Genomic DNA, 27,219 nt, shown 5'->3' with positions numbered 1-27,219 from the left:
GCTTGTGCACGCTCCAGGCCCCTGTGGGTCTCTCCAATGACCTCTCCCATGAGGCTGGGAGTCTCTCCTGTTGCCGCCCCAACCCCCATGGGCGTTTTCAATCAGAGGTCTGAGGCTTCATTTCCCCATGCTGGAGCCCTGGGTTACTCGGTCTGCTTCGCTCCCTGCCGTTCGTCCAGGTTTATCTGTGGGTGAGTGTGGGGCATCGGGGTACTACCCACCGCCTGCCTGCCCCTTTCTCTGCCACTCTGAGTCCGGCCCTCTCGGTTTATCTGTGCGCGAATGTGGGGTCACAGGGTCTGCTAGTGGTCGGACTGCCTGCCCTGTTCGTCCCACACTCCGCCAGTCTCGGTCCCGCCACAGCCTCGCGAGTCCTCTCCACCCAGATGCCCGTCTCTGCCCCTCCTACCGGTCTGGATATATGTTTCTTTTTTATCTCCTTGGTGTCGGACTTCCTTGCCATTTGATTTTCTGTCAGTTCTGGTTGTGCAAGGAGGCACAGTGTGTCTACCTACGCCGCCATCTTGGTTCTTCTTGATGTTGGAATGTTTAAAGATGTCCTGGAGGTTCCTAAGCCTCTCCTCGTTTTTTCGAATTCTTGTTTCTTCATTCTTTTCTGGTTGGATGTTTCTTTCTTCCTTCTGGTCCACACCGTTGATTTGATTTCCAGTTTCCTTCCCATCACTCTTGGTTCCCTGTACATTTTCCTTTGTTTCTCTTGGCATAGGCTTCATTTTTTTATCTACTTTTTGAACAAATTCAACCAATTCTGTGAGTGTCTTAATAACCAGTGTTTTGAACTGTGCATCCAATAGGTTGGCTATCTCTTCCTCGCTTAGTTGTATTTTTTCTGGAGCTTTGAAGTGTTCTGTCATTTGGGCTTTTTTTTTTTTTGGTCTTGGCACGTCTGTTACTTAAAGGGGCGGAGCCTTAGGTGTTCCCCAGGGCGGGGTAATGCTGGTTGCTGCACTGTGACGCTGTATGTGGGGGAGGGGCCAAGAGGGAGCAATAGCGCTTGCTCCACTCTCTGCCAGATTTTAGTCACTCCCTCCGCTACCCATAATCAAATTGGGCCTCTGGTGCTGATTCACGAGTGGGTTGGCGTGTGCACGCTCTAGGCCCCTGTGGGTCTCTCCAACGAACTCTCCTGTGAGGCTGAGAGTTTCTCCTGCTGCCACCTCAACCCCCACGGGTGTTTTCAATCGGAGGTTTGAGGCTTTATTTCCCCGCACTGGAGCCCTGGGTTGCGCAGTCTGCTTCACTCCCCCACCAGTCCTCCTAGTTTATCTATGCGTGAATATGGGGCCACAGGGTCTGCTAGCTGCAGCCTGGCCTGCCCCGTTCCATAATCCGCCACCTCCTTGGGTCCGCCAGCTGCTGCCTTGCCCCTAGTCCCCCCCAACCGGCTGCCCGTCTCTGCCCCTCCTACCAGTCTGGATGAATGTTTCTTCTTTATCTCCTTGGTTGTTGGACTTCCATAGAGTTCAATTTTCTGTCAGTTCTAGTTGTTTTTTGTTTTTAAATTGTTGTTGTCCTTCTTTTGGTTGTGTGAGGAAGCACAGTGTGTCTACCTATGCCTCCATCTTGGCCAGAAGCCCTTGATCAAGTATTTTTAAACATTTAATATTTTTAACAAACTTCCCAAAATCAGATTTTAAATAAAGTCTTAATGACCTAAGAATAACTTTGGGGTGTTCCAGAGGGCCTTGAAACACCTCAAAAGATTTGTTCTTCCTCTTTATAAAAGAAAAATATTAACATAGTTAGAATTATTCGGTATTTTAAATGACATGGGAAACATTGTCAAATAAATAATATTAAACCTTCTATTATATTTATATAGATTATTATTAATATAATTTTTCTAGAAGTTATATGAAGTTCCTAAAATTCTGACAATTCCTGGTATAATGCTAAAAAACTTAACATTTTTTCCCTATTTATGAAAGTTGTAAATCCTATCATTCCTTTAAAATGTAAACAGCCAGGAACTAACCAAAACATTGTTCATAGAAACTGAGTGGGGGAAAAATGAGGCCTTTTTAAAATAGTTCTCTATGGGAGTTTTTTTGTAAATCTACTAGAAAATAATAAGGATAAAACAAAATGACTAGATATGAAAAATAACATATATGCCTTCAATTTAAAGAGATATAAAGCATAGAGATACACTTTTATTAAAGAAAAACAAAATAAATTTTTTTGGATAAGGAAAGTTATAAAGGACATTGGTTTATTTGTTTGTTTGGTTAGGGTTTGGGGGGGGTTGTTTAAAAATAATAATTTTGTCCTAAAAATTGTTTCAAAATTAGAAAGAAAATTATAGGAAAAAAGCTGAAAAATGTACAAGTATTACAGAAGGGTTATGGATGTTGTAAATAGTTTATAGAAATTATAGAAGATTATGGTAAAGGGGTCTTGAGAATTTCATACAGGGTGGGGCAAAAGTAGGTTTACAGTTGTCAGTATGCAAAGGACAGAATATATTCTTGTGTTATTGTTTATAGGAACAATTGTGAAACTACTTTTTTCCCATCCTGAATATGGTCAAGGAACTAGATTGGAATGGATAGCTAAGTCAATTGTATTATTTATATGTGTATATATATAAACTCTCATCAGATTTTTAACCATGACCATTTTTAAGTCTGTTATCATTTATAGACAATTATTGTTTTATTCTGATGCTTTGGGGAAAAAATGTTTTTATAAACATGTTTTATCTTCAAAGAAATTCATTAAAAATACCTGACAACTTCTCTAAACTACAGGTTTCTGATAATTTTAAAAACATAACATTGAACTAACAGATAAAGAGCTTCCCAGACAAAAATAACTAAAGGAGTTCATCATCACCAAACCATTACTATATTAAATGTTAAAGGGACTTATTTAAGACAAAAAACAAAGACATTTTTTCTCCTAAGCTACCTATGACCTATATCAATTCATTAAGTTATACTTTTATAAACAAAATTAAAACATATCTTTTCTCCCCTACCTCATCTCTCCAAAATTTCAGGTACTCTTAACTAATCCATGTATGGATAAATTTATAGGCGTTGACTCTTGAACTCATGTTTTACAATTTAAAGAAAGCTCTTACACCTAACTGAACTGCTTGACTAACAGCAGATTTAAAATTTTAAATTGCTAAGAAATAAAGCAGACAATATCTGTTATGGACAACTAACCCAAGACTCTGGACCAGGCCTGTATAATCCATACATTCATTTTTCCTTTTTTCCTAACTTCAGTTTCTTCCCATCTCACAAATAATACAAGAGGCCAAGCACTCTCTATAATAGTTACTCTTAACTTTTTCCCTCCTTAATTTCTGACTGGAAAAATAACATCAGATATCATTAAACCTATTTTTTAATCCTCACCAGAGACTATTAATTTTAGATAGAGAGGAAGTTGTGGGGGAGAGAGAGGAGAGAGAGAAATATCAGTGTGAGAGAGAAACATGGATCAGTTGTCTCCCATATGCTCCCAGACTGGGGAGAAGAATGCAACCATTTGGTATACAGGACAACACTCCAACCAACTGAACCACCCAGCCAGAGCTAAACCTATTTCATAGGTCAAAACATGCAGCTGGTTACATGCATTATCAAGGATGTTTAATGCCTGGACATATCAACCCCAGTAAACTTACCAGATTTAAAATAATAGTTTTCCCTTGGGCAGGTATTGCAATGACCATCACAGCAACAGCCAATCAGGAAAAATCTTTTAATTCCCTTGCACAAGTTATATTATACAACAGAGTTACTCTTAACCACATCCTAGCTGAAAAAGTGAGGTTCAATTTGTTCTTAAGACCTCCTATTGTACTTGGATAAAACACCTCTAATAAAATGAAAATGGTCAGGTGACATGTCACTATATATAGAAAACCCTAAGGAGTCCATCAGAAAACTACTAGAACTGATAAATGAATTCATTAAAGTAGCAGCATACAAAATTACTATTCAGAAATCAACTATATTTTTATACACCAATAACAAATTATAAAAAACAGAAATTAAGCCCTGGCTGGGTAACTCAGTTGGTTAGAACATCATCTGTATATGCCAAGGTTGTGGGTTCAATCCCCAGTCAGGGAACAAACAGGAATCAACCAATGAATCCATAAATAAGTGGAACAACAAGTCCATCTCTCTCTCTCTCTCTCTCTCTCTCTCTCTCTCTCTCTCTCTCTCTCTTTCACTTTCTCTCGCTCTCCCCCTCTCTCTCTCTAAAAACCAATAAGTACAAAAGAGAGAGAAATTAAGGAAATAATCCTATTTGCAATTGCATCAAATACCTAGGAATAAATTTAACCAAGGAGGTAAAGGATCTGTGCTAAGAAAATTATAAGATATTGAAGAAAATGCAAATAAATTGAAGTATATACCATGCTCGTGTATAGGAAGAATTAGCATGATTAAAATGTCCATACTACCCAAAGCAAGCTAAAGATTCAATGCAATCCCTATGAAAATACAAATGGTATTTCTCATAGAACTAGAACAAATAACCCTAAAACTTATATGGAACCACAAAAGACCCAGAACAGCCTCAGCAACTTGAGAAAGAAGAACAAAGTTGGAGATGTCATGCTACCTAATACCAAACTATACTACAAGGCTCTAGTAATCAAAACAGCGTAGCACTGGCATAAAAACAGACACATAGATGAATGGAAGAGAATAGAGAGCCCAGAAATAAACCCACACATACATGATCAATAAATCTATGACAAAGGAGGCAAAGATATACAATGTAGTAAGGACGGTCTCTTTAGTAAGTAGAATTGGAAAAATTGGACCAATAATGCAAAAAAAAAAAATGGAACTAGACCAGTTTCTTACACCATATATAAGAATAAACTCAAAATGAATTAAAGACTTAAATGTAAGACTCCAAACCATAAACTCCTAGAAGAAAACATAGGAAGTAAATTCTCTGACTTTACTCTTACTAACATTTGTGGGGATAGATCTCCCCCCAAAGGAAACCATCAAAAGAAAAAAATAAACACACGGGACTGCATCAAAGTAAAAAGGTTTTTGCACAGCAAAGGAAACCATCAAAAAAAAAAAATGATAAGTGAGAAGTCTGCTGCAGGAGGGGGTCTTAGAAACGTCTCTTTGCTTCTAAAAGAGATACAAGGAAGAGATGATCCCTCTGGTGGACACTGTTGGATGTGATGCCTGGGACTTCTGTAGCCAGGTTTTACCATAGAGAGAGTAGCCTAAAGGCAAGCCAGAGGTTGAGAATAGCAAAGCAGAAAGATGGAAAGGGTCTGTTGTGGGTTGAATTATGTCCTCCCAAAAGGTATGTCGACGCCCTCACCTCTAGTACCCCAGAATGTGATCATATTTAGAGAAAGGGTGGTTGCAGATGTAAGTAGTTAGATAAGCTCATACTGGAGTGGGTGGGCCCTAAACCCAATATGACTGGTATCCTCATCAGACGAGAGACACACAGAAAGATGGTCATGTGACAATGGAGGCAGAGATTGTGGTGTCTCCCCTACAGATTTCAGGAGTGTGGCCCTGCTTGATTTTGGACTACTAGCCTCCAGAACTGTAAGACAATAAAATTCTGTCGTTTTACGCCACCCAGTCTGTGTGACTTTCTTATGGCAGCCCTAGGAAACTAACACAGAATCCTTGAGATCCATGCACCAGCCCTGTAGCCCTCTTATCTGGAGATTACTTGTTATGTTAAATAACAAATTTTTCTTATTGTTTAAGCTAGTTGGGTAGGGTTGTTTTTTGTTGTTTCTCCAGATTTATTGGAGTATAATTGATACATAATATTGTGTAAGTTCAAGGTGTTGACAAGGAGAAAATTCTGAGGTTTCCTAAATTAAATTAACAGCCGGCCAGAGGGTGCGAGGAAGAAGCAAGGGGGATTAATCAATTAACAGCTACAGGCCAAATGTTAGCAGGACTGCTAACATTCCTGAATGTGTGTTGAAACTTCCAGTTAACTTCCAGGTGGTTATTTTCATGATTATCTGGAGAAGAGCTGCCCACCAGACACCACGGCTTTCTACTTATGCATGAACTTTCTGGACTCTTGCCCACTACCAATCCAAAAGAACAAACACTTCTTCCTTACCAACCACACACCTGTCCCAGAACCAGCACTGCTTCACCGTCCCCCACCCCTTTATCTATAGCCAATGTAAATTCTTTTAAAACAACATACCCCTTTCTCTTCCAAACTCTGTCAGCTCCAGGACAACAGACATGTTTGTCTTCCCCATCTAGTGCTGCTACTGGTGTTTAGATTGCATGTCCCAGGACCTGGTTCTTTTGGGGGCTATCATATGGCTCAGTAAACACTTTCAGAAAAGCTTTTAGCTGCAAAGTTTTGTTTTCTTTAACAGTGAACAGTGTGATGATTTGATATACTTACATATTGTGAAATGATTACAATAGGGGTAGGACTGGCCCATTTATTAAATTTCTATATTTCATCATACACAGTTGAGAGTGGAATCTGTCCTAAACCATATACCTTATTTCCAAAACTGATGGTTCCTTACGAATTCCAATTCTTTGAGATAAATTTCAGTTGGAGTGCCCAGTGGGACTTCTCTGAAACTTGACTAAATTTGTTTGCAAGGAAAAATTTTTCCTTCTTACCTTCTAGGTTAGTTGGCTGATCTAACAATTAAATTGACATAAGACAGATTACCAGGATAAAAAACAAATTTAATTATGTACATACATGGTGGGGCAAAAGTAGGTTTACAGTTGTTTGTATAAAAAAATAAAATAATTAATAAAATACCAATACAAGAATAGACTCTGTGTTTTACATACCCACAACCGTAAACCCACTTTTGCCCCACCCTGTAGGTACAGGAGCGCCACAAAGACAGACTCCAAGGCAGTCAGGCAGTTGAGGATTTGATCCCATCCTGAGCTAGGGAGAAGGGGGTAGTAGCCTGGAGTTTCAAAGGGGAGGAAGGCAATTCACAAAAAGATGAGGAAAACAAAACTTTGGTAAACAAATGTTTGCCACACCTGCAGGTAAGTTTCTGATACACAAACTTATCTCTGGTAACAGCTATAGGCCCCTTTCTAAGTTCTTTTGGGCAGTTAATGGAGAAAAAGCTTTTCCCACGTCTTCTGGCCCTTAATTGCCTCAAGACAAAACCATCCACAAGACAAAGTGGCATATTTTGGGGTGGCTTATTCTCCCCAACTTTTTACACACGCCTTCACAATACTAGAGTCAGGTAACTCTCTGGGGAGGCTCTGTGTGTATATGTGAGTGTGTGTGTAAGCTTAATTGTCAAAGAAGAAAGGCAGAATGTGGGGACACAATTGCAACCCATGGTAATTTTTGAATAGTATGTTTCAGTTGCCACACATGGTCACATATAACTGCTTCTTACCTGACAAATTGCTTGATTTGCTAAACGAATACATCATTTCACTTACCACCAAGAGGAAATAAATGTTCTATGATGACCGTGAGTGCAGGTAACATTTTATATGAAATGAAAATTACAGACCTCTTTTGTGGAGTCAAAGGCAACCTCAGCAATGGTTTTTAAAAGCATTTGAAAAGATTAGAACTTTTTCTTTTTTTGACAAGGAAACTGTGGCTGACTTCATATAATTCATATACCTTGTGCCACTCCTGAGTTCCATGCTGTGCTTAGTTTTCCCAAGGAATCAGCCTGTGGGAAACACAGTGTGGCCTTCAGCTACCGAGTGAGCCAAGCCTAGGGTTTCTAGCCCTCTTGTTTAAAGAGCTCTTCTGGGCCAGTGGCCAGGACATGCTTGTCATAGTGGGGGAGATCACACAGCCTCAGTACTGCTCGGGAGACAATGCCACATCTGTCTCACCCAGGCACTCCCAAAGTGTACCTACTAACGACTTCCTCAGACAGGTCCTGGAGACTCCAGGACTAGGGCCTAGATGAAAGGAGGTCATCTTCTCCTGGTGGTAGGACTGACTACATAATTCGCAGGCCCTGGTGCAAAATAAATATATGAGCTCCTCCTCAAAAAAAAAAAAAAAAACAAACAAAAACACCTGTTAAGAATTGTAAGACAAAAGAGCAGAATATTAAACAGAATGTGGGACCCTTCTGGCTTTGGTTCCCTGTGTGCTGCACACTGGCCCAGCTCAGAAACAGTACAGCCACAACTTTGAGCCTTTCTATATGCACTCTAAATACATTATTTAATGCTCTTAACACCTGGGGTTTTGTGAGGTTAAGTAACTTTCCCAAGGTCACACAGCCAGTAAGCCCTGGAGTCTGGATTCACACTCTGCTTCTGGACTGGAACACTCCATCCAGCCCCGCTTCCAGGGCAAAGGGTAGGTAGTTGTTCATATTTAACAGAGTCCATTGTAGCTAAACAATACCTTCTTGTCTGGAAAGGAAGGGATGGGATCTTCCCAGATAAGTGTTCCTAGACTGCTCAGAGCCAGGAAGAACTGCCTAGAGCCCCAGAACCTCTTGTCTCTAAAAGTATACAACTGTTTCAAAAGGCTTTTAACTACCCTTTCTGACAACCCAGCCTAGACTGCTTTAGCAGTCCCTCCTCATCAGTTACTCACCAGTCCCAGCTGAGCTATTTGTATTCTCTCCTAACCCTCCTTTCAAGAAAAATAGCTTTAAGGCGGGGGGGGGGGGGGGGGGGGGGGGGGCGCGTTCGGTTACAGACCTTACTTAAAACAGCTCTATTCTATCCTGCCTCCAGCACCGCCTGACCCTCTCCCCCTCACTGAGCAACCCTTCACAGTACCATTCTAGAGCTAGAGCTTTGGGTCAGCCTTGGACCTCAGTGTTCAGAAGTGCAGAGCCCAAGGCAGGGGTGGCAGAAGAAGATCCTGAAAGTTCACTAGAGAGCTTTTCTGTCCCTTGGTGCAGACTCTTGTGAGGCATTAGGGGTTGAATGCTTAGGAACAGGGGGCTGAATCCCAAGGTTGTCTAGGATGTCAAGGAGAGCGGCCACAAAGACGAGGAGTGCCCCCCTGAGAAGGCAGCGGCCTCTAGTTTAGAGATGATGACTGACACCCTCCGATTTATCTCAGGTTTTGCATACATTTTTTAAAAATCACTGCATTATTGCTGCCCTGGCCAGCATGGCTCAGTTGGCTGAGCATCGTCCAATACACCAAAAAGATTCTGGGTTCGATCCCTGGTCAGGACACACACCTAGGTTGTGGGTTTGATCCCCGGTTAGGGAGTGTAGGAGAAGCAACTTATCAGTGTTTCTCTCTCAATTGAATGTTTTTTTCTCTCTCTCTCCCTCCTTCCCACCCTCCTGTATCTCTAAAATCAACAAACATATCCTCAGGTGAGGGTTTTTTTTTAAAAATCACTGCTTTATTTTTACAGTGGATTTTAAGGTGGCAGAACTTATTACAGGTTCTCTATGGATGCACTATAATAATTCACAACACTTTTCAGGGCTGAAGTAACTAAAATGAGTCATCTCATTGGAGAAAAGACTGAACACATTTGTATTCACTATTTTTACTTCTGGTTCTAAATCAATCCTACATTTCCTGCTGGCTCTGAATTCTCGTGATCATTTATCTCTGTCCAGTCACAATTAAAATGCAATTAAAGGGGGGGAGGACAGAAGCTACATGAACTAATGGAATAAAAATCTGCACTGTCACAGGAACCTAAGACTGATGCAAAGAATTTTTCTTTGTGGAAGCTGCTTTCCGCTTTGCGCCCCTGCTTCGTGGTATTAGTCATGCTCCTAAGGCACTGCTCCTCTATGGACATTCATCCTGTTGTCCTCTGAAGTCCATGTCTCTCCCCTTCCAGCACTTCCTGGCCCCCTTGTGGTTGAGTGCAGTTAGTTGACTAGCTCTGGCCAATGAGTTGTGAGTAGAAGTGATGGTGTTCGTTTCTGGGCATTTAACTGACCATGGTATTAGTGCACAAGACTCTTCCGAGATTGTGTAGACACAGCAAAATGTTCTTGATCTCTTCATTGTTGTTATATGCCTCATGAAAAAGTGTGCAAGCATGTATAGTGGGTGACCTGAAGCATGTCGGTGCCTCTGGCAATGCCAATGAGAACCAACATTTTCTGGATGATCTGACATCAACTAGAGTATGTCCATCTTCTAAGATGCAGGTCTTCATTTCTGAAACTAAGTTTCAACAAAATAAAGTGAGCATATGAACCAGGATGGGCTAGGTTATGGCGCAATAACACACACTCCCACATCTTAGATTTAAACATCAAATGTTTATTTTCTACTTTCAGTACATGTCCACTAAGGATTGGCAGGGGGCTCTTTCTAGCAGTCACTCAGGGTCTCATGTTGGCAGAGAAGCCATATCTTGAATGTTGCCAGTTGCCAGGTCCAAAGCAAAAATGCTCAGGAAAGTCTCACGGTCAGTTAAATGCCCAGAAATGACCCCCATCACTTCTACTCACAACTCATTGGCTAGAACTAGTCGACTGACCGCACTCAACCACAAAGGGGCCAGAAAGTGCTAGAAACCTGGATTTCAGAGGGACAACAGGATGAACGTCCACAGAGGAGCAGGTGCTTTAAGAGTATGACTGCTGGCTCTGCCGTGGTAACAACACAAACTGACATCTCAAACCTCCTCAGGAATCCGAAACCTCAAACGGCTCTACATCATCTGTGACCAGCTTCTTCAACAAGCAGGATTTACTTACAGCAAAGCTCCAGGTCTGAAAGCCGAAGACTGAGCACCATTCACTACCCTGATGACCCCCTTGAGTTAAAAGGGTGGGTGGATTTCAGATTTACAGGGACCCAGCACTTCATCCATAATGAATCCCTGAGTTTCAGCACTGTTGGTGGAAATGGGTGCCACTATTGCCACCTTCCCCTGGTCACTGACTATGCAACGTCACCCAGGAACAACCTCTTCCTTTACTCTAAAAGGGAACATTTAAATTAATTCAGTAAACCCTGTGCTGAAGGTTTTAAACCAAAGGGTATGTGTAATTCAGCCTGCTTGAATGGGGAAAGCTTATAATCTATTTAAATGGCCTTTCTTTAGTCATAAAATAGTATCTCAAAAAGTAACATGAATGAAAAAATGCCACATGTGTGGCCTTAATAATATTAGAATTATATTATTGCTTAGAAAAACTATAAACTTATTTGTATAAATTCTCATCAGTGAATATTTAGATTGCTTTATACTCAGAAAATCTCTGGGATATCTCTCCATATCCACTGAAGGGGATCACAGTATGCCACCCAAAATAAGCCACTCAGGCAAAAGGATTATTTTAAGCTGAAGGCATCTGAGAAACAGCAGACACACAAAGGTCTCCCTGTCCTTCTCCTTTCTACCTAAAAGCAGAACATGAATTTTCCATGAGAAAGTTTCCCATCCTGGTACCAGGAGACAGGGAGCCAATGCCAAGATGAATCTGTGCAAACAAATCTTAATACAGCAACTCTAATCTTCCTTTAGTTTCACCCCACACATTTATTTTCCCACTTTACTGCCCCTAGGTGCTCCAACACCCTCTGTCTTGTCCTGTCTCCATAATTTACTGCTCCTTGTTAAAAATGGTATATAAGCTTTCAGGCCTAGTGGCCTCTTAGTTCTAACTTCATTTCTGTGAGCCCTCCCCACCATACGCATGTAAAATAAACCTTTTTTAGACTCCGAGTCAATATGGAGGCATAGGTAGACACACTTTACCTCCTTGCGCAACCTTGGAAAGAATTACAACTAGATCTCAAAACAAATAACACAGAACTATCAGAATATGGAGCTGTATGGAAGTCTGACAACCAAGGATTTAAAGAAGCCACATTCATCTAGACAGGTAGGAGGGGAAGAGTCACAGAGATGTGGAGTGGCGGGGAGAGGTGACGGCGGAAGAGATGATCCCACATTCACATATGGGGGATGAAAATTGGGAGGGATACCATGTGAGTGAGCGATCCCAGCCCCAGGCCCGACTGCACAGCCTGGCAAGATAAATACCCATAACTTCTGTCTGTAAAAACCAGTAGAGGTTGGGGCCACAGAAGAAACTGTTGGATTTTCAAGAGACTCTGCTTAAAGGTCCTGCATGGACTTAGAATGTAAGCAAACTCACCCACTCTGGGATCCACCACCAGTGCAAGAGCTGGAAGGGCACCAGTCACATATAGGAAGTAGGTGAAGTGACCGGAAACGGGGCAAATGCCAGACAAACATCCAGAAGCCAGGCAGTGGCACTGTCCCCTCTCTGAGCCCTCCCACCACACAGAGCCCCAAAGCAGTGAAGCAGGTTGCTCCGCCCTGGCAATTACCTAAGGCTCCACCCCCACATAATTTACAGGTGCCTTTTCTACAATAGGCCAAGATACTAAGACAGGCAGTCAAAGCAGCTATACCTAATACACAGAAGTAAACACAGGGAGGCGGTCAAATTAAGGAGACAAAGAAATGTGGCCCAAATGAAAGAACAGAATAAAACCCCAGAAAAAGAACTAAATGAAACAGAGATAGCCAACCTGTCAGATGCAGAGTTCAAAACACTGGTGATTAAGATGCTCAAAGAGCTCATTGAGCATGGCAACAACATAAAGGAAGAAATGAAGGTTACACTAAGTGAAATGAAGAAAAATCTACAGGGAACCACCAGTGGAGGGGAGGAAGCCAGGATTGAAATCAACAGTTTGGAACAAGAGTAAGAAATAAGCATTCAACCAGAACAGCAAGAAGAAACAAGAACTCAAAAAATGAGGATAATATGAGGAGTCTCTGGAACATCTCCAAATGTACCAATATCTGAATCATAGGGATGCCAGAAGAAGAGGAAGAGCAAGAAATTGAAAACTTATTTGAAAAAATAATGAAAGAAAACTTCCCTAATTTGGTGAAGGAACTAGACATACAAGTCCAGGAAGCACAGAGTTCCAAACAAGTTGGACCTAAAGAGGTCCACAGCAAGACACATCATAATTAAAGTGCCAAAGTTTAAAGATGAAGAGAGAATCTTAAAATCAGTAAGAGAAAAGCAAATAGTTACCTAGAAAGGAATTCCCATAAGAGTATCAGCTGATTTCTCAGAAGAAACTTTGCAGGCAAGAAGAGACTGGCATGAAGTATTCAAAGTGATAAAAAGCAAGGATCTACATCCAAGATTATTCTATCCAGCAAAGCTATCATTTAGAATGCAAGGGCAGATAAAGCACTTCCCAATAATGTAAAGTTAAAGGAGGTCATCATCACAAAGTCATTAGGACATGAAATGTTAAAGTGACTTATTTAAGAAAAAAAGGAGATCAAAACTATGAACATTAAAATGGCAACAAATGCACAACTATCAACAACTGAATCTAAAAAAAAAAACAAAAAACAAATTAAGCAAACAACCAAAACAGAAACAGAATCATAGATATTGAGATCATTTGGAAGGTTATCAGCTGGGAAGGGGAAGGGGGAGAATGGGGTAAAAGGTTCGGGGATTAAGAAGCATAATTGGTAGGTGCAAAATAGACAGGGGAGTGTTAAGAACAGTATAGGAAATGGAGAAGCCAAAGAACCTATATGCACAATCCATGGACATGAACTAAGCGGTGGAATGCTGGAGGAAGGGGAGTATTATGCAGAGGAGGACAAAGGAGGAAAACCTGGGAAAACTGTAATAGCATAATCAATAAAATATATTTAAAAAACAAAAAATAAAAATAAAATAAACCATTTTCTCCTGTTAATATGTTTTCTGTCAGGTTAATTTGTAGGGTCTCAACCAGTGAGCTTGACACTGTAAAGGAAAAAGCTTTCCCTCTCCTACCCTACACCATCTTCGTCCACATATCCAATTATTTCCCTGGACTGAAATTCCATGTCGCATTCTTGGTGTTGATATTTATTGCTAAAGTACTCTTTAAAAGACCGTACATATATTCATATCCACTGTCCAGGTATTTGTTATCATTTGTCTCATTTGATGAGCTCCATTGTTTTCTTAGACCTAAATCCCACCACTTCATGAAGCCTTCTACTTCTCACACCATCTCTTTTCCTTTTGTGAAATCCTTTCCATCTAGGGTCTGCAGCAGTTTGTAGCTAAGCACTTCACTGTTGTTTAATTCTTTAAAAGAAGACAATGATGAAGAAGAGGAAGAAGAGGAGGGGGAGGAGGGGGAGGGGAAGGAGGAGACATACAGCCCTTACCAGTGGGCTCAGTTCATTGCAGTGTCATCCCATAAATTCAAAGGTCACGGATGTGATTCCCAGTCAGGGCACATGCCTAGGTTGCAGGTTCTGTCCCACACAGTTGGGGCATGTATGAGAGGCAACTAATCAATTGATGTTCCTCTTCTCTCTCTCCCTCCCTTCCCCTTTCTCTAAAATCAGTAAGCATGTCCTCAGGTGAGGATTAAAAAATGAAATAAAGAAGAAGAAAGAAAATTCCAGTTTCTATTTTTGCCTGGTCCTATACAACGCAGTACAAGTACAAATATGAATTAGACCAAGCCATCACATTCCAGAAGCTCACAGTCCAGTGGGCATCTAAACTTTGCTTTTGTTAAATGCATCTTGTTGAGTAGTTGTGGCGTGTGGTGGGAGGTTAAACAAATGGGTACAAATAGTCCCCTTTTTACAGTTTGACAGAACAGCACTGACACATTAAATGGTATCTGTTTATGAGTCTCTGGCACTACATAATTAGAGAGGTGCTCAAATTTACACTCCTCTCAGCATGTGGGAATGTAATTACAAAAGCAGAGTAAGTTTCCCATCAGAAAGAACCACTTCTTACTCATCACAGCAGCTACAGCATTTGGCCCACATGGAAGACTCTCAGGAAATGTCTGTTAACTGATGGAGGAATGAATAAATGCATGGATGGATGAAGACTGCTTACTGTAAGCAAAGGACAAACTGATATTTTAAATATTTACAATTTCCCCACATCTAAAGAAGACAAGAACTACAGCATAGGGAATATAGTCAATAATATTGTAATGCTATGTATGGTGCCAGGTGGGTACTGGAAATATCAGGGGGAACAGTTTGTAAAGTATATGATTGTGTAACCACTAATCTGTACACCTAAAACTAATACAAAATAATACAGAATATAAACTGTAATTGGAAAATAAAAAACATATATATATGTTCTTTCTTTGCCACTCAACCCAACTCAAAACAAGTCTGTTTATTGAAAGGACCTGAAAATAGTAACAAAGCTTTCAACAACTTTTAATAAATTTAAAGAATATTAACAATATGAAACATTACGAATTTACTTCAAAAAAATTCAAAGCTTTCTTGACCACCCCACCACCATGCTGCTTCAGGCTTGGGTTAACACTTGCTTTGCTGTCTAAATAAGTGATCCAATTTCAAATGCCACACTTCTGCACCTAAAGCCGGGATTTGGGATTTGGCTCCCTCAACCTGCAGGTGGCCAGCCCGCGGGGTGGGTATGCGGGTCTCAGTGAAAACCCACTTCCACGTCCAGCATCAGGCCAAGTGCCAGGCACCACTGAGGTTCAGACACTGAGATGCCTCAACAGGGACAAGAGTGGGGAGACAGCATGGAATCAACGCACGTCAACACACACACGGACAGCAGAGACAGTGCTCAGGCTTCAGAGCCAGCTCTTTAGAGACCCAGCCGAAGGTGACCACATGTAGCCCTGGACATCTTCTTACAAGCACAAGATTGGAGTGTGTGTCCCTCCAAGTGAGCAAGGCACAGCCCCACCTATCACTCTAGATTTGAGTGATTAGGGTGATAGGGAAGACACTCAGCCCTTCGGTATCACCCCAATCTAGCAGATAAACATGACACTCAAAGAGACATCAGCTTTTGGAAACGGGACTGGATTTAGGATACCTGCTGGACGAGGAGGCCAAGGCCACATGCACACTGAGCCTCAGCTCCAATCTTGGACTCTACACCAGCTCTGGTCCCATGCAGCAAACACGCATGCACGTGTTTGCACATGTCCCAGCCAGCTGGTCGAGCGGGGGCAACAGCTGGAACGACTGGCTGTCCTTGTATGCCAGGACCAATATAAAACACCACCACCCTCCTCTCTGCATTATCTGGTTTGTCCCAACCTTCCTAACCAAGAGACCCCATGGCTACCACTCCAGACTGGACAGATGGTCTCACACACATCACACAGAACATACAAACACAGAACAAGGCTCCATTTCATGTCTATACAAACACTTCCCTCTGAAATCATTTTCCAAGTGTGCATGACAGCCTGTGGACTTAGCACTATAGAGAGTTTGAGAGCATCTCTAAAAAGTTACACAGGATTGAAAATGCCTTCCAGTTTGTGGGAGGTGCAGCTCTGATTTGTGAGGAGTGTTTGTGGGATGATCTCTCACCTAGCCACCACCAGGCTCATGGGCCACATGTGACACTCTGCAGCACCTGTCACACCAAAGCAGGGATAGGAGACAAGGCCTGGGGACAACAGGGGAGGGAGGAGACACATCCACCTGCCAGCTTGCAATCACTTTCCACGTGTTCCCTTAGAAGGGATTTAGGGGAAGGTGCAGGATTAGGGAAACTTGCGGCTGAAGGAAGACTTCTGACTGGGAGACATTTATTTCAACACCAAAGGATAGATCATCCACTCTGATCACCTCTCAAAGTAATGGACTGATGTATGGAAGTTTCCTGACAAGGAATTATGAAGAGCTGGGGCAGCTCAAGGTCCCTGGCGATGGGCTCTGGCGGACAATAAGTGTGTGCGGTATTGTTTTCAGAGCTCTGGTTGTTGCTTCCTCAGCTTATTTAGAAATGCAAAATAAGGTCAGATATAAAATATTAAAAACAGCTAATCTGGACAGCAAAAGGCAGATTCTGGGATCCTTCCCTGGCTACAGATAGAAGTGATATGACATCTGATGCCTGAATGGGCACGTGACCGTGCACAACACTGAGTGCAGCGGGCATTCGGCTATCCTTCCTCCTCCTCCTCTTCCTCCTCCTCCTCCTCCTCAGTGAAGTGTGCCTGCTGCTTGCACACATTCCAGTGCAGATACTGGGTCAGGCTCTCAGACTAGCCGCTCACAGGGTCTCAGACACAGATGGAGGGGAGCGGGTAGCACAAGGTGGTAATGCTGATGCTGTCTTCATGGCAGATCTGCCTCTTTCCACCGTCTAGGGACACCCAGGTGGTGTTCCTTGCTTCCAGTGACAGCATGATCTTGAGCTCAACTCCTGCAGGGACTACAATGGGCCAGAAGGACAGAAACTGGGGGCAGATGGGCATGATCATGATAGCCAGCACATTGGGGTGGATCATGGAGGCCCTTAACGCCACATGTTCGCTGTGCTGCCCATTGGGGTGGAGACAATCACACCTGAGGGACAGGTGCCACCCTGCACCATGGTGGTGAGGTGCCATCCAGGTAGATGTCCACTTTGGACAGGTAGGAGGAAGAACCTCTGTCAATCACCACTTCATTCAAGACCTGGTACTGCATGACCTGCATCTCAACCTGGGTGTCCTGGTCGGAAGTCAGCACATCATTCTCACTGACTCCATTGGGGGTGGCAATCTTCTTCCCTCTGGGCTCCTTCATGACCTTGACTTTCAGCCAGCTCTGGAGATCAACAGCTGCATTCCCCTGTATCACCTACATAACTTGTGTCTGAAATTTCTCAAAGTTGAAGGGGGTCAGGAAGCCCAGGGGAGCCCACATGGAATAACACGACTGGAGACACAATACCCTGGAAGAGCAAAGAGGCCTAGAGCAGGGTTCCAACCCCTGCCCCCTTGGACAGATGATGAAATCAATCTGGTTGGAAATGTCATCATAGTCTTCTCTGAGGGTGCAGAACAACTTCTTCACTGGCCCAAAGCTGTCATTACCCACAATGATGGGGTCTTCTAGAACTTTCTTCTCCACATATGATCATGTTCTTCTCCATCAGGTACACGCAGAGCTCCTTGAAGGGCTACAGCAGCCTGGTGTCCTGGATCTTGATAATGAGAACACTCTTTGGGGACTTACTCCACGCCAACCATTGGCTGTCAGGGTCCTGGATGTGCGTGATGATCTGGGGTTTCTGCAGCACTCAGGCCTTTAGTCCAAAAGTGGTCACTGGGCATGGCCCCTGCAGAGAGCAGGTCCTTCGGAATTCCTTTGTGCTTGCCTGGGCAGGCATGGCAGACAAACTGCAGGACTTGGGCCTACTGCAGATGGAGTGGCCCAGCACTATGTCCTCATCCTTCCCACATGCAGTGCAGTGGTAGGATGTGTCTGCATTCAGCCCCTTCCTCACATTGACCTTCTCTGGCTCCATCTCCATCATCAATGAACAAGGGCTTCAGTCAGAACACTGATCCCCGTTAGCTGCTGCAGGCCCCTGCAGGGCTGCCCACTCCTGGGGTCTAGCCATCAAGACTCCACTGCCCCACCCCCATTCTTCAGCATTACCTGCTCCCCCCATGGCTGAAGGGACCATGGCACCCACCCATGGAGCAGCACTCAAAAAACATTTTTTTACCCTCACCTGAGAACATACCCACTTATCTTAAGAGAGAGGAGACAGGAGGGAAAGAAACATCAGTGTGAGAGAAAACATGAACTGGTTGCTTCTCCCATGCACCCTGACCAGGACCGAACCCACACCCAGGCATGTGCCCTGACTGGAATCAAACCCACAACCTTTTGGTTTATGGGAGGACACTCCAACCAACTGAGCCACCATGGCCAGGGCTGAAAATAAAATTAAAAAATAATAAAGAAGGCAGATCTTCTGAAGGTGCCTTTGTTTGAATGATGGGGTGGAAAAGCATTTAGGAGCAATTGATAAGAAGTAAAAAGGTCCTCTAGTATAAAGGAAAAGAAAAATCCAGGGAGACAACTAGGAAGTGGGAAGGAGTTCATGACAAAAGCAGAGCACGGTCTGGAGACCTATGGAGAGGTGTGGCAGTTGCTATAGGGAATGTGGGTGTGAGAAATATGTTTTAAGATTTTTAGGATCTACATCCCCAAGAAAACGTAAATAAAATCAGTGTACTCTTTTGTATCTTTCGAATGTGTAAAACATCAAGCCTTGCTCAGTGTGAACACAGGATGACAGCAAGGGCTGTGAGGGAGGTTCAGGGTCCTTCGTATTTACGTGCAGCTTGCACGTTCGAAGATCACGGAAGTGAACTCTCTTGCAGAGTCAGAGCCCTTATTTGGTTGCCCAAAGGTAAGAGGGCGGGGACACCAATGAGTTACGTGAGACAACAGCGTCGGGGAGAGGAGGGGATAACTTAATCTGGCTCCAGAAAGGCTGGGTTGTGGGGAAGTAGTGATTCTCAACCCATTTGCTCATTCCAAGTGCCTGCCACCTAACTGGAGCTTGGAACCGATGACTGACTGATGGTAGAGGATAGAGGGTACAGATGATTGCAATCAGTGAGGCGGGAATTACTACCCCCATTGTAGAGATGAAGAAAACAAGGTACGAAGTGACTCCCTACAAGTTTCTGGGTGGAGCCAAAACCTCAGTACTCGCTCTAGCTACCCCAGCGTCTCTACCAACGCAATCCGCATCCTGCCCACGAACTCCGCCCCACCCACCCATCCCACACTTCCGGATTCTACTCCGCCCACCGCGAGTACTTCCGGTCTCCAGCACAGCGAGCCGCAGCCCGGAGCTGTGGGGCGGTAAGTCTGCGCTGCGAGAGTCTGCAGGAGCAGTCCTTGGGCAGGGCCACAACAGGTTCAAGCGGCAGCAGGCTCTTATTTCATGTGTCACCACCGACCATTACGCAGCAGTCATTCCCCTCGCAGAGGCCTGAGACCCCGACCAAGGATTACGTCACTTCCGGCGCCTTGCGAGGAGTGAGGGCCGGAGGTGACTCCAGCTCCATCTGGCGGCGGGGAGGAGTCAAGGCGCATCTTCTCGCCAGGTTTTGTGCTGTAGTGCCTCAGAGTTTGAGAGAAGTGTCCTGACTAGAGTTTCTGGGTTTAGCAAAAAAAATACAGGACGTCAGGTTAAACTGAAATCTCAGATAAATAACAAATAATATTTCAGTATAGTTATGTACCAAATATTCTATGGAACACACCTATTTAAAGCAATTCCTAATCACTGTTGTACACCTAAAACTAATATAGCATTGTTAAATGTTTGTTAAGAATTCTTTGTTTACGTGCAATTCAAATTTAACTGGACATCCTGTGTTTTCTCTGGCAATCTTAACCTTGAGCGTCCTTCTGCCCTGGGCTCTGGTATCCAGTAGCAAGGCTGGGATCCTCTAGGCCTGTGTCCATCTGGGAAATAAGTACAATGTTCACCCAGGCTGTCAAAATCAGCTATTGCTAGATGCTGAGATACTTTTATCTCCAAGCCTAATGGGGGCCAGCCCCAGGAGTCCCCTGGCAAAAGTTGGGCCTATTTCAGAGTCCCCATAGTGATGGTCTCAGTGTTCCTTTGCACAACTGGGGTCAAACAGGGTTGGTCTCTTATGGGAAAGCTGAAAAACAGCAGGCTAAGTGGCCGAGGGCTAGAAGTTGCCAGTTTTTTCAGTGTGGGATAATTTGGTGTTTAGGGTCCAGGTTTTCTGTGTTAACAGTGGACAGCTTCAGAGAGCCTGGAGATGTCAAGGGAAAGCATTAGTTTAATCTCATCCCACTTCTCATTCTACAGATGAGTCCCCATGAGAGAAATGGAGCCTTCCCAGACACTCAGAAAAACCTGTGGTAGAGCTGGAGCCTGATTCCAAACCCCTGCCCCTGCTCTGGCCACACTGGCTGCTGCGGTAAACTGGCAGCATTATGGTGGGCATTTATTAAAATAGATGCCTTTTTAGAGATAAGTTTTGGGGGCTTTTTTGTCCCTAAGCGCCTTTACAGACTAATGACCTTCACCTCAAGGCTTTTTTAGCCTTTACTTGGCCCAGTGGAGAAAATGATTATTTGAGCCCTCCTGTGGGAGCCTGGCCTTTGCCTGCTCTAGCCACTTGGCTCTCACCCCTGTGGGTGGTGTGACCCAAGACTTGTCTCATTATGTGGGAGCCAAAAGGCATGCTATTGGAAAGGGTGGGTCAGGCCCACCATGTAGGTGGAAGGGTGTCTTTTTCCGTCCTACAGATTGAGTCCCCTGATACATGGCCTCATGTGGCATCTAGGGACTTCTCTGAGGTTCCACCAGGAGCCAGACTTTGCTGCCTCTTCTGATTTGAAATTTAACCTCTTGTTGGACTAGCCCTGAGTGCTGGGATTCTTCAGGCTGTGTGCCTTGAGGAAGATGTGTACTGGGCCTGTCAGTGCCCTGCCAAGCCTGCAGTCTCCCAGCACAGACCCATAAGCTAATAAAAGAGAGCTGGAGGTCAACGGGCTTGGGTCAGTTGGTAGGACAGCCAGCAGCCTCCTGACAACAGAAGAGGCAAGGAAGTAGTGCCAGAAAGGGGTGTTGCCCCTGAGTGAGGGTTGAGTGTGCAAGGGTGGTGAAGGGGTGGGACTGGATCCCACTGGTAGGAATTCCTCACTCTGTGAATGATTAACTCTCAGCCAAAGTGGATGACTTTGGAGGAGGGCTCAGCTACCAGGACCTTTGGACTCCAGGCACAGTATCCAGAGGGCCAGCGTGTGGCCTGCAGAAGAGACAGACATGTCTGGGTGGCAAGCCTGGGCCCCAAGGACTGGAGTGAGATCCCGCAGCTGTGGGCCTCAGGAAGTCTCCTGGGACCGGCAGATGGTCCATTCTTGCAGCAGCTGTGGGGTCCACTGACCCTAATCCCTCAGGTGCTCGTGTCTCTAGCCTTGTGACTGCCTCACTAGCACTTTCTTTCCCCTAGGTGGCTATGGATGCCAGGTGGAGGTGAAAGCAGTGGGGCATGGCTGCAGCCTTGCAGGTCCTGCCTTGCATGGCCCGAGCCCCATTACGCCCACTCCTCTGGGGGCGCCCAGGGGCACGGCTGGCCAGTGGCATGGCCTTGGCAGAGCATGCTCGGAAGCTGTTTGAGAGCACTATTGCTGCTGTTCTGCCAGGCCCCATGATGCACCGGGCACTGTCCTTGGACCCTGGCAGTGGACAGCTGAAGGTTCGGAATCGGAGCTTTCAACTGAGGCAAAACCTCTACCTGGTGGGCTTCGGCAAGGCTGTGTTGGGCATGGCAGCTGCAGCTGAGGAGCTACTGGGGAAGCATCTGGTGCAGGGAGTGATCAGCGTTCCCAAGGGGATCCGTGCTACCATGGAGTACACTGGCAAGCAGTAAGGAGTTTGGGGGGCTGCTCCCCATTGCCGTGTGGAGGGGAACCTGGGCCCAGACTCAGACTGGATCGGTCCTCCCTTCCTCACCAGCTTCCTTTTTCTCCTAGGTCTGGCCTGGTTCCAGGATGGATATCAGCAGGCATCCTTGTTCATGCCCGTCACCTGTACAGCTGGGAAATTAGATGGGAGGAGAAGAGCCCATGCCATCTCTTATTCTCTGTTCTCTCTACCCTCAGGGAGATGCTACTGAAGTCACACAGCTGTGTCCAGGTCTTTGAGGGTGCAGAGGACAACCTGCCGGACCATGACGCCCTGCGGGCTGCGTTAGCTATTCGGCAGTTGGCTGAAGGTCTGACAGCTGATGACCTGCTGCTCGTGCTCATCTCAGGTGTGGGTGCCAGGTTGGCTCAGGAAAGTCAGGTGGGGGAATATCAGGTCTGTGAGAAACCATTGGTCTAAGCCCCCAGAGTTGCAGGGCAATTGAGGCAATGAGGAGCCTGGATGGCTGACTCCTAGATGGCCCTGTGCCAGTTATCTGGCCTCCCCTGAGCTGTGGGGTCCTCCCTTCAACTAACCTGTTGGCAGACCCACGAGAGGGCAAACAGCACCCAACTCAAGAGTCTTGCAAGGAAAATGCCACTGCTGTTGCTGCTGTCTGGTATCACCTGGGGCTGGAACTCAAGTCTCCAGCCCCCGGAGCCCTCTCTTTGGCCCTCCACTGTCCACCCTTCCATCTGCCTCCTATTTCAAGCTCTTAAGGAATAGTTTTTCCAGTACCTGCTGGGACCTGGGCTACCCCAAGGCAGGGCACAACCTCTGCTGCCCAGGGTGTGGTCACTGCACACATTCAATGCATGTCCGTATAGGGGCACCCTAACCCCGCCTTTGCAGCCCCCAACCCCTTCCCTAATGTGTGCAGTGCCCCACTGTGTGCCTGGGTGGGGAACGTTCTTGGCTGTCCCCTCTGCCTGAAGTCGTCACTGTCTCTGCAGGTGGAGGTTCAGCCCTTCTGCCTGCCCCCATCCCACCCGTCACACTGGAGGAGAAACAGACACTCACCAAGCTGCTGGCGGCCCGAGGAGCCACCATCCAGGAACTGAACACCATCCGGAAGGCCCTGTCCCAGCTCAAGGGTGGGGGGCTGGCTCAGGCTGCCTACCCTGCCCAGGTGTGTGAGTCACCTCTTACCCAGACACACATGTGCCAGGCAGATGAAACCCTAAAACAGCATGTAGATTGTCAGGGACCTGGTATGGGAGGTCACAGGGCTGTCAGAGAGGGTAAGGGGGAATCCACATGTCCACTTGAGAAGGGTTACAGATGGGCGAGGAAATGTACCCGATGGTGTAGGGTGTGTGGATACACAGGATTAGGGTGCAGTTTGTCCTCGTAGCTCTGGGGTGAAGATCAAGAAGGACTGAGCCTTGTGTCTTTGACCCATTCCCAGGTGATAAGCCTGATTCTATCAGATGTGGTGGGAGACCCTGTGGATGTGATTGCCAGCGGCCCCACTGTGGCCAGCGTCCACAACGTACAAGATTGCCTTCACATCCTTAATCGCTATGGCCTCCGTGCTGCCCTGCCACGTTCTGTGAAAACTGTGCTGGCTCAGGCTGACTCTGACCCTCATGGGCCACACACCTGTGGTCATGTCCTCAATGTGATTATTGGCTCCAATGCACTGGCACTGGCTGAGGCCCAGAAGCAGGCTGAGGCACTGGGGTACCGGGCCATAGTGCTGAGCACAGCCATGCAGGGCAACGTAAAAAGTGTGGCCCAGTTCTACGGGCTGCTGGCCCGAGTAGCTGGAGCACGCCCCACTCTGCCCAGCACTGGAACCCCCGTGGAAGAGGGTGAACAACTCCATGAGCTGGCAGCTGAGCTCCAGCTCCCAGACCTGCAGCTGAAGGAGGCCCTGGAGGTTGTGGCAGGGGCTGAGGGCCCCGTCTGCCTGCTGGCTGGTGGTGAGCCCACGGTGCAATTGCAGGGCTCCGGCAAGGGTGGTCGGAACCAGGAACTGGCCCTGCGTGTTGCAGCAGAGTTGGGACGACGGCCACTGGGGCCTATTGATGTGCTGTTTTTGAGTGGTGGCACTGATGGGAGGGATGGGCCTACAGAGGCAGCCGGGGCCTGGGTTATGCCTGAGCTTGCCAACCAGGCCACTGCTGAGGGCCTGGATGTGGCCACCTTTCTAGCCCACAATGACTCACATACCTTCTTCCACCGCTTCCAAGGTGGGGCCCATCTGCTATATACAGGGCTGACAGGAACCAATGTCATGGATGTCCACTTCCTGTTCCTGAAGCCACGGTGATGACATAGGTCATGGTTTGGGAGTCCAGAGGAAGCCTACAGGGAAGGGTCCTGGGATACACCATGGTTGGTCCCCAGGGTCTCACCAGGCCTTAGAGCCCCTCCTTGGCCCTGGCTGCATGGTTGGCTCTTACACCTCCCACCCAGGGCCTCTGCTTCATGTCTTTTCCTCAGATCAGAGTGGCAAGATGGTGGCTCTCTTCCACCTCTACTTTCAGCCATGGCAGCAGGTACCTCTTGAGGACCAGGACAAATCTCTTGGCCAGTTCGCTATTCCCCTAGGCAGCGCCACTGCTGAGGTCCTGAGACTGCTTTTTTTTCTGTGGGGTGAAGCAAGAAGGACTGGAAATAAAAAGGACCACTCTATGGGGTCTCAGTGCATCCTCCTTCAGAGCAAGGACCTGCAGGGAGCTGCTGGGGAGGGAGTAGGTGGGGCTGCACCACAGCACCTGGACCCAATGGGAGTTCCTCACACCCTCTCCACAACACACTTGGCACTTGTTTCATTTCAGCAGGAGCCTGGGAGGATTGAGCCTGGCTCCCAACACACTCAGTGAAGGTGAGCGGAGGGCCCAGGGAGGACAGGCATAAGGACTGCTCTCTGTGGGGTCTGCGAGGGACTGGCCACTCATCCAACAGTGACTCTCCCCAGTGGCATCCCTGCCCCAGTCTCCAGCCTCTGCCATATGCCTCACTGGGTGCCTGCTTACTGCCTCCCACCAGGGACATCCCTCCTGCCTTGGGTAGCCCTTAGCCACAGACACACCTTCTTTGGCTGAGCTGCCCTCTATCTAGGAGCCTCCCCAGCCACATAGGACACTGGACCTTGTTTCCCTGTGCCAGCTCTCTTCCCAGTCTGAATACCCCCAGTTCCTTTAGCTACTACTCTGGGGATACCGTTGTGTCCTGGGTACCAGCCTTGCCATGGGGATCTCCACTGCTGTGATCGTGGGCCAGAGCAGTGATGGGGTCCAGCAGCCCCCTGCCTCTCCCTATTACAGATGACAGGGAAGGGACCAGTGAGGAGAAAAGCAACAGAGGAGGCCAGCAGCCTGTGCTGAGAGAGGGATGGGCCACTGTCCCCGCTCTCCTTGGGCCCGCATGCTCAGTTTCCAAGCCCTCCGCTGGCCGCCCCCGCCGTGCGCCACGGCTCCAATCCCTATATGAGTGAGCAGTAGAATCACATAGGAATAAAAAGCCATAGAGAACAGCGAGGCCTGGGGCTGCTTCTGCTGGCCACCCCAGCCATCTCCTACTTTCTGAAGGTGTGAGGGGTTCTGGGCCAGAGCTGTCATGCCCTCTTCCTAGGACCAGACTCCCTTCCCCACTTGGGCTGTGACAGCCCAGCTTGCAGGTGGTTCATGAACTGGGGATGTCACATCAGGTAGGCTGGGGGTTGAGAGGGAGGTGAGCAAGGTGAGCTGGTCTCAGAGGCCAAGGAGCTTTAGGGAATAGGGGAGTTTACACCCCTCTGAGGCACCAGTTCCTTCTGTTCTGAGTATAGTTAATATGCAGAACAGAAGGAACCGGTGTTGGGGTCATAGTCTTAGGGGACATTGTCCCCACATGGCAGTGCCAGTATGCTGGTGCTCCTCAGGCAACATCTACATATGCCCTGTGCCTGCTTCAATCCCTGCCCTCAGGAGCACATGTATTAGTACTAGGGGTCAAGTTCCAGGCAAGAGCAGGACAGGAGGGCCAGGGCTGTGGGAGAGGACCTGTCTGCCATGTCCCCGGCATGTACACGTGTGTGCATGTGTATGCATACTGGTGTAGGCATACAGCCGAGAGGGGGGATGCATGTTTGTGTACACACAGGTTCTCCACGCAGGAGATAAGCTGCTGCTTGTGCTCATGACTGTTTACACACCTGCTGACGGATTGGGTGGGGGTGGGGTATTGCCAGAGGCTCCCCTTGTGCCACCTTGTCCCCTGCCCTTTGTCTGTTTGTGGGGGCTGGGAGGCCAGGGGCTGGATTGAGCCTAACCCATTAGATTTGCTCATTTGTACCCCGAAGATGACAGAGAATATATTTGGCCTCAATCTAGATGAAAATATGAGAGAAAACCTGCATGGTGAGTGTTCAATAGGACTCATTTGCTCTGTAAATGTCAAGTATGGGTCATAATAATTGCTCCCATTTCATGGTTCTTGACTTCTGCCTCTCCTGGCTCAAATTCCTGCTGCCCACCTCACCTCCCTTCCCTGACTCTTCCTGGCCCAACTGGAGCTTTTATAAGGTGCCTGGCACCTTTGCTGCTGCTGCTCTCACAAGCCCTTCCATTCTCTGAAATTGGCATGAACTGAGAGCAGCTGAACAGTGAGCCTGGATAGCCCTTAGGTGTCAGCTAATCCTTTGTTTTATAGCTGGAGAAGCAGAGGGAAGATGGTTGATTTGAGGCTACCAGCAAGTCTGCCGCAAAACCAGAATTAGAACCTGATTGGGGCATATTTGACCATCCTCTGCCCACCTGCTGGGACTCAGAGACCCTGGGGTCGAATGAGGGCCTAGCCAGAACCAGGGATCCACTCCTGTCTCCCTGCTGCTCCTCACAGGCCTGAGGACAGTGACAGGACCACACTTGGTGTCTCTACGGGTCCATAAATCAGATTCGTCAGACCCTTCTCGGCTCAGACGTCACAGCTCCATTGTGCACGTGATTTGGTAGGAAGCCACATGCAGGTGGGTGGTGGGCTTTTATGCAAGTATGTGTGTCTGCATCTGTGTGGG

General features: G+C 46.4%; 1 protein-coding gene and 1 pseudogene across 4 annotated transcripts; one reads left to right on the top strand and one right to left on the bottom strand.

Moving 5' to 3' along the window:
• Positions 1 to 16,914: 16,914 nt before the first annotated feature.
• Positions 16,915 to 18,284, bottom strand: LOC112301067 (NAD kinase pseudogene; annotated as a pseudogene).
• A 1,071-nt stretch (positions 18,285 to 19,355) lies between these two features.
• On the top strand, positions 19,356 to 24,882 carry GLYCTK (glycerate kinase). Of its 4 annotated transcripts, none has more exons than XM_045192401.3 (5): positions 19,356 to 19,624; positions 21,953 to 22,175; positions 22,412 to 22,524; positions 23,168 to 23,343; positions 23,623 to 24,882. In XM_045192401.3, the coding sequence occupies exons 1-5, from the start codon at positions 19,360 to 19,362 to the stop codon at positions 24,487 to 24,489; spliced, it is 1,644 nt and encodes a 547-aa protein (XP_045048336.2). In that variant the 5' UTR covers positions 19,356 to 19,359; the 3' UTR covers positions 24,490 to 24,882. The 4 variants fall into 4 exon arrangements, with proteins under 4 accessions (XP_045048336.2, XP_045048335.2, XP_024412361.1 ...); XM_045192400.2 differs by having other exon boundaries at positions 19,390 to 19,624; positions 22,412 to 22,563; positions 23,623 to 24,881; XM_024556593.4 differs by having other exon boundaries at positions 19,563 to 19,624; positions 21,760 to 22,175; positions 22,412 to 22,563; positions 23,623 to 24,881.
• The last annotated feature ends 2,337 nt before the right edge of the window (positions 24,883 to 27,219 follow it).

This window comes from Desmodus rotundus, chromosome 8 (genome assembly GCF_022682495.2).
Source record: "Desmodus rotundus isolate HL8 chromosome 8, HLdesRot8A.1, whole genome shotgun sequence".
Lineage (NCBI taxonomy): Eukaryota > Metazoa > Chordata > Mammalia > Chiroptera > Phyllostomidae > Desmodus > Desmodus rotundus.
This window is presented reverse-complemented; position numbering and strand designations above follow the sequence as displayed.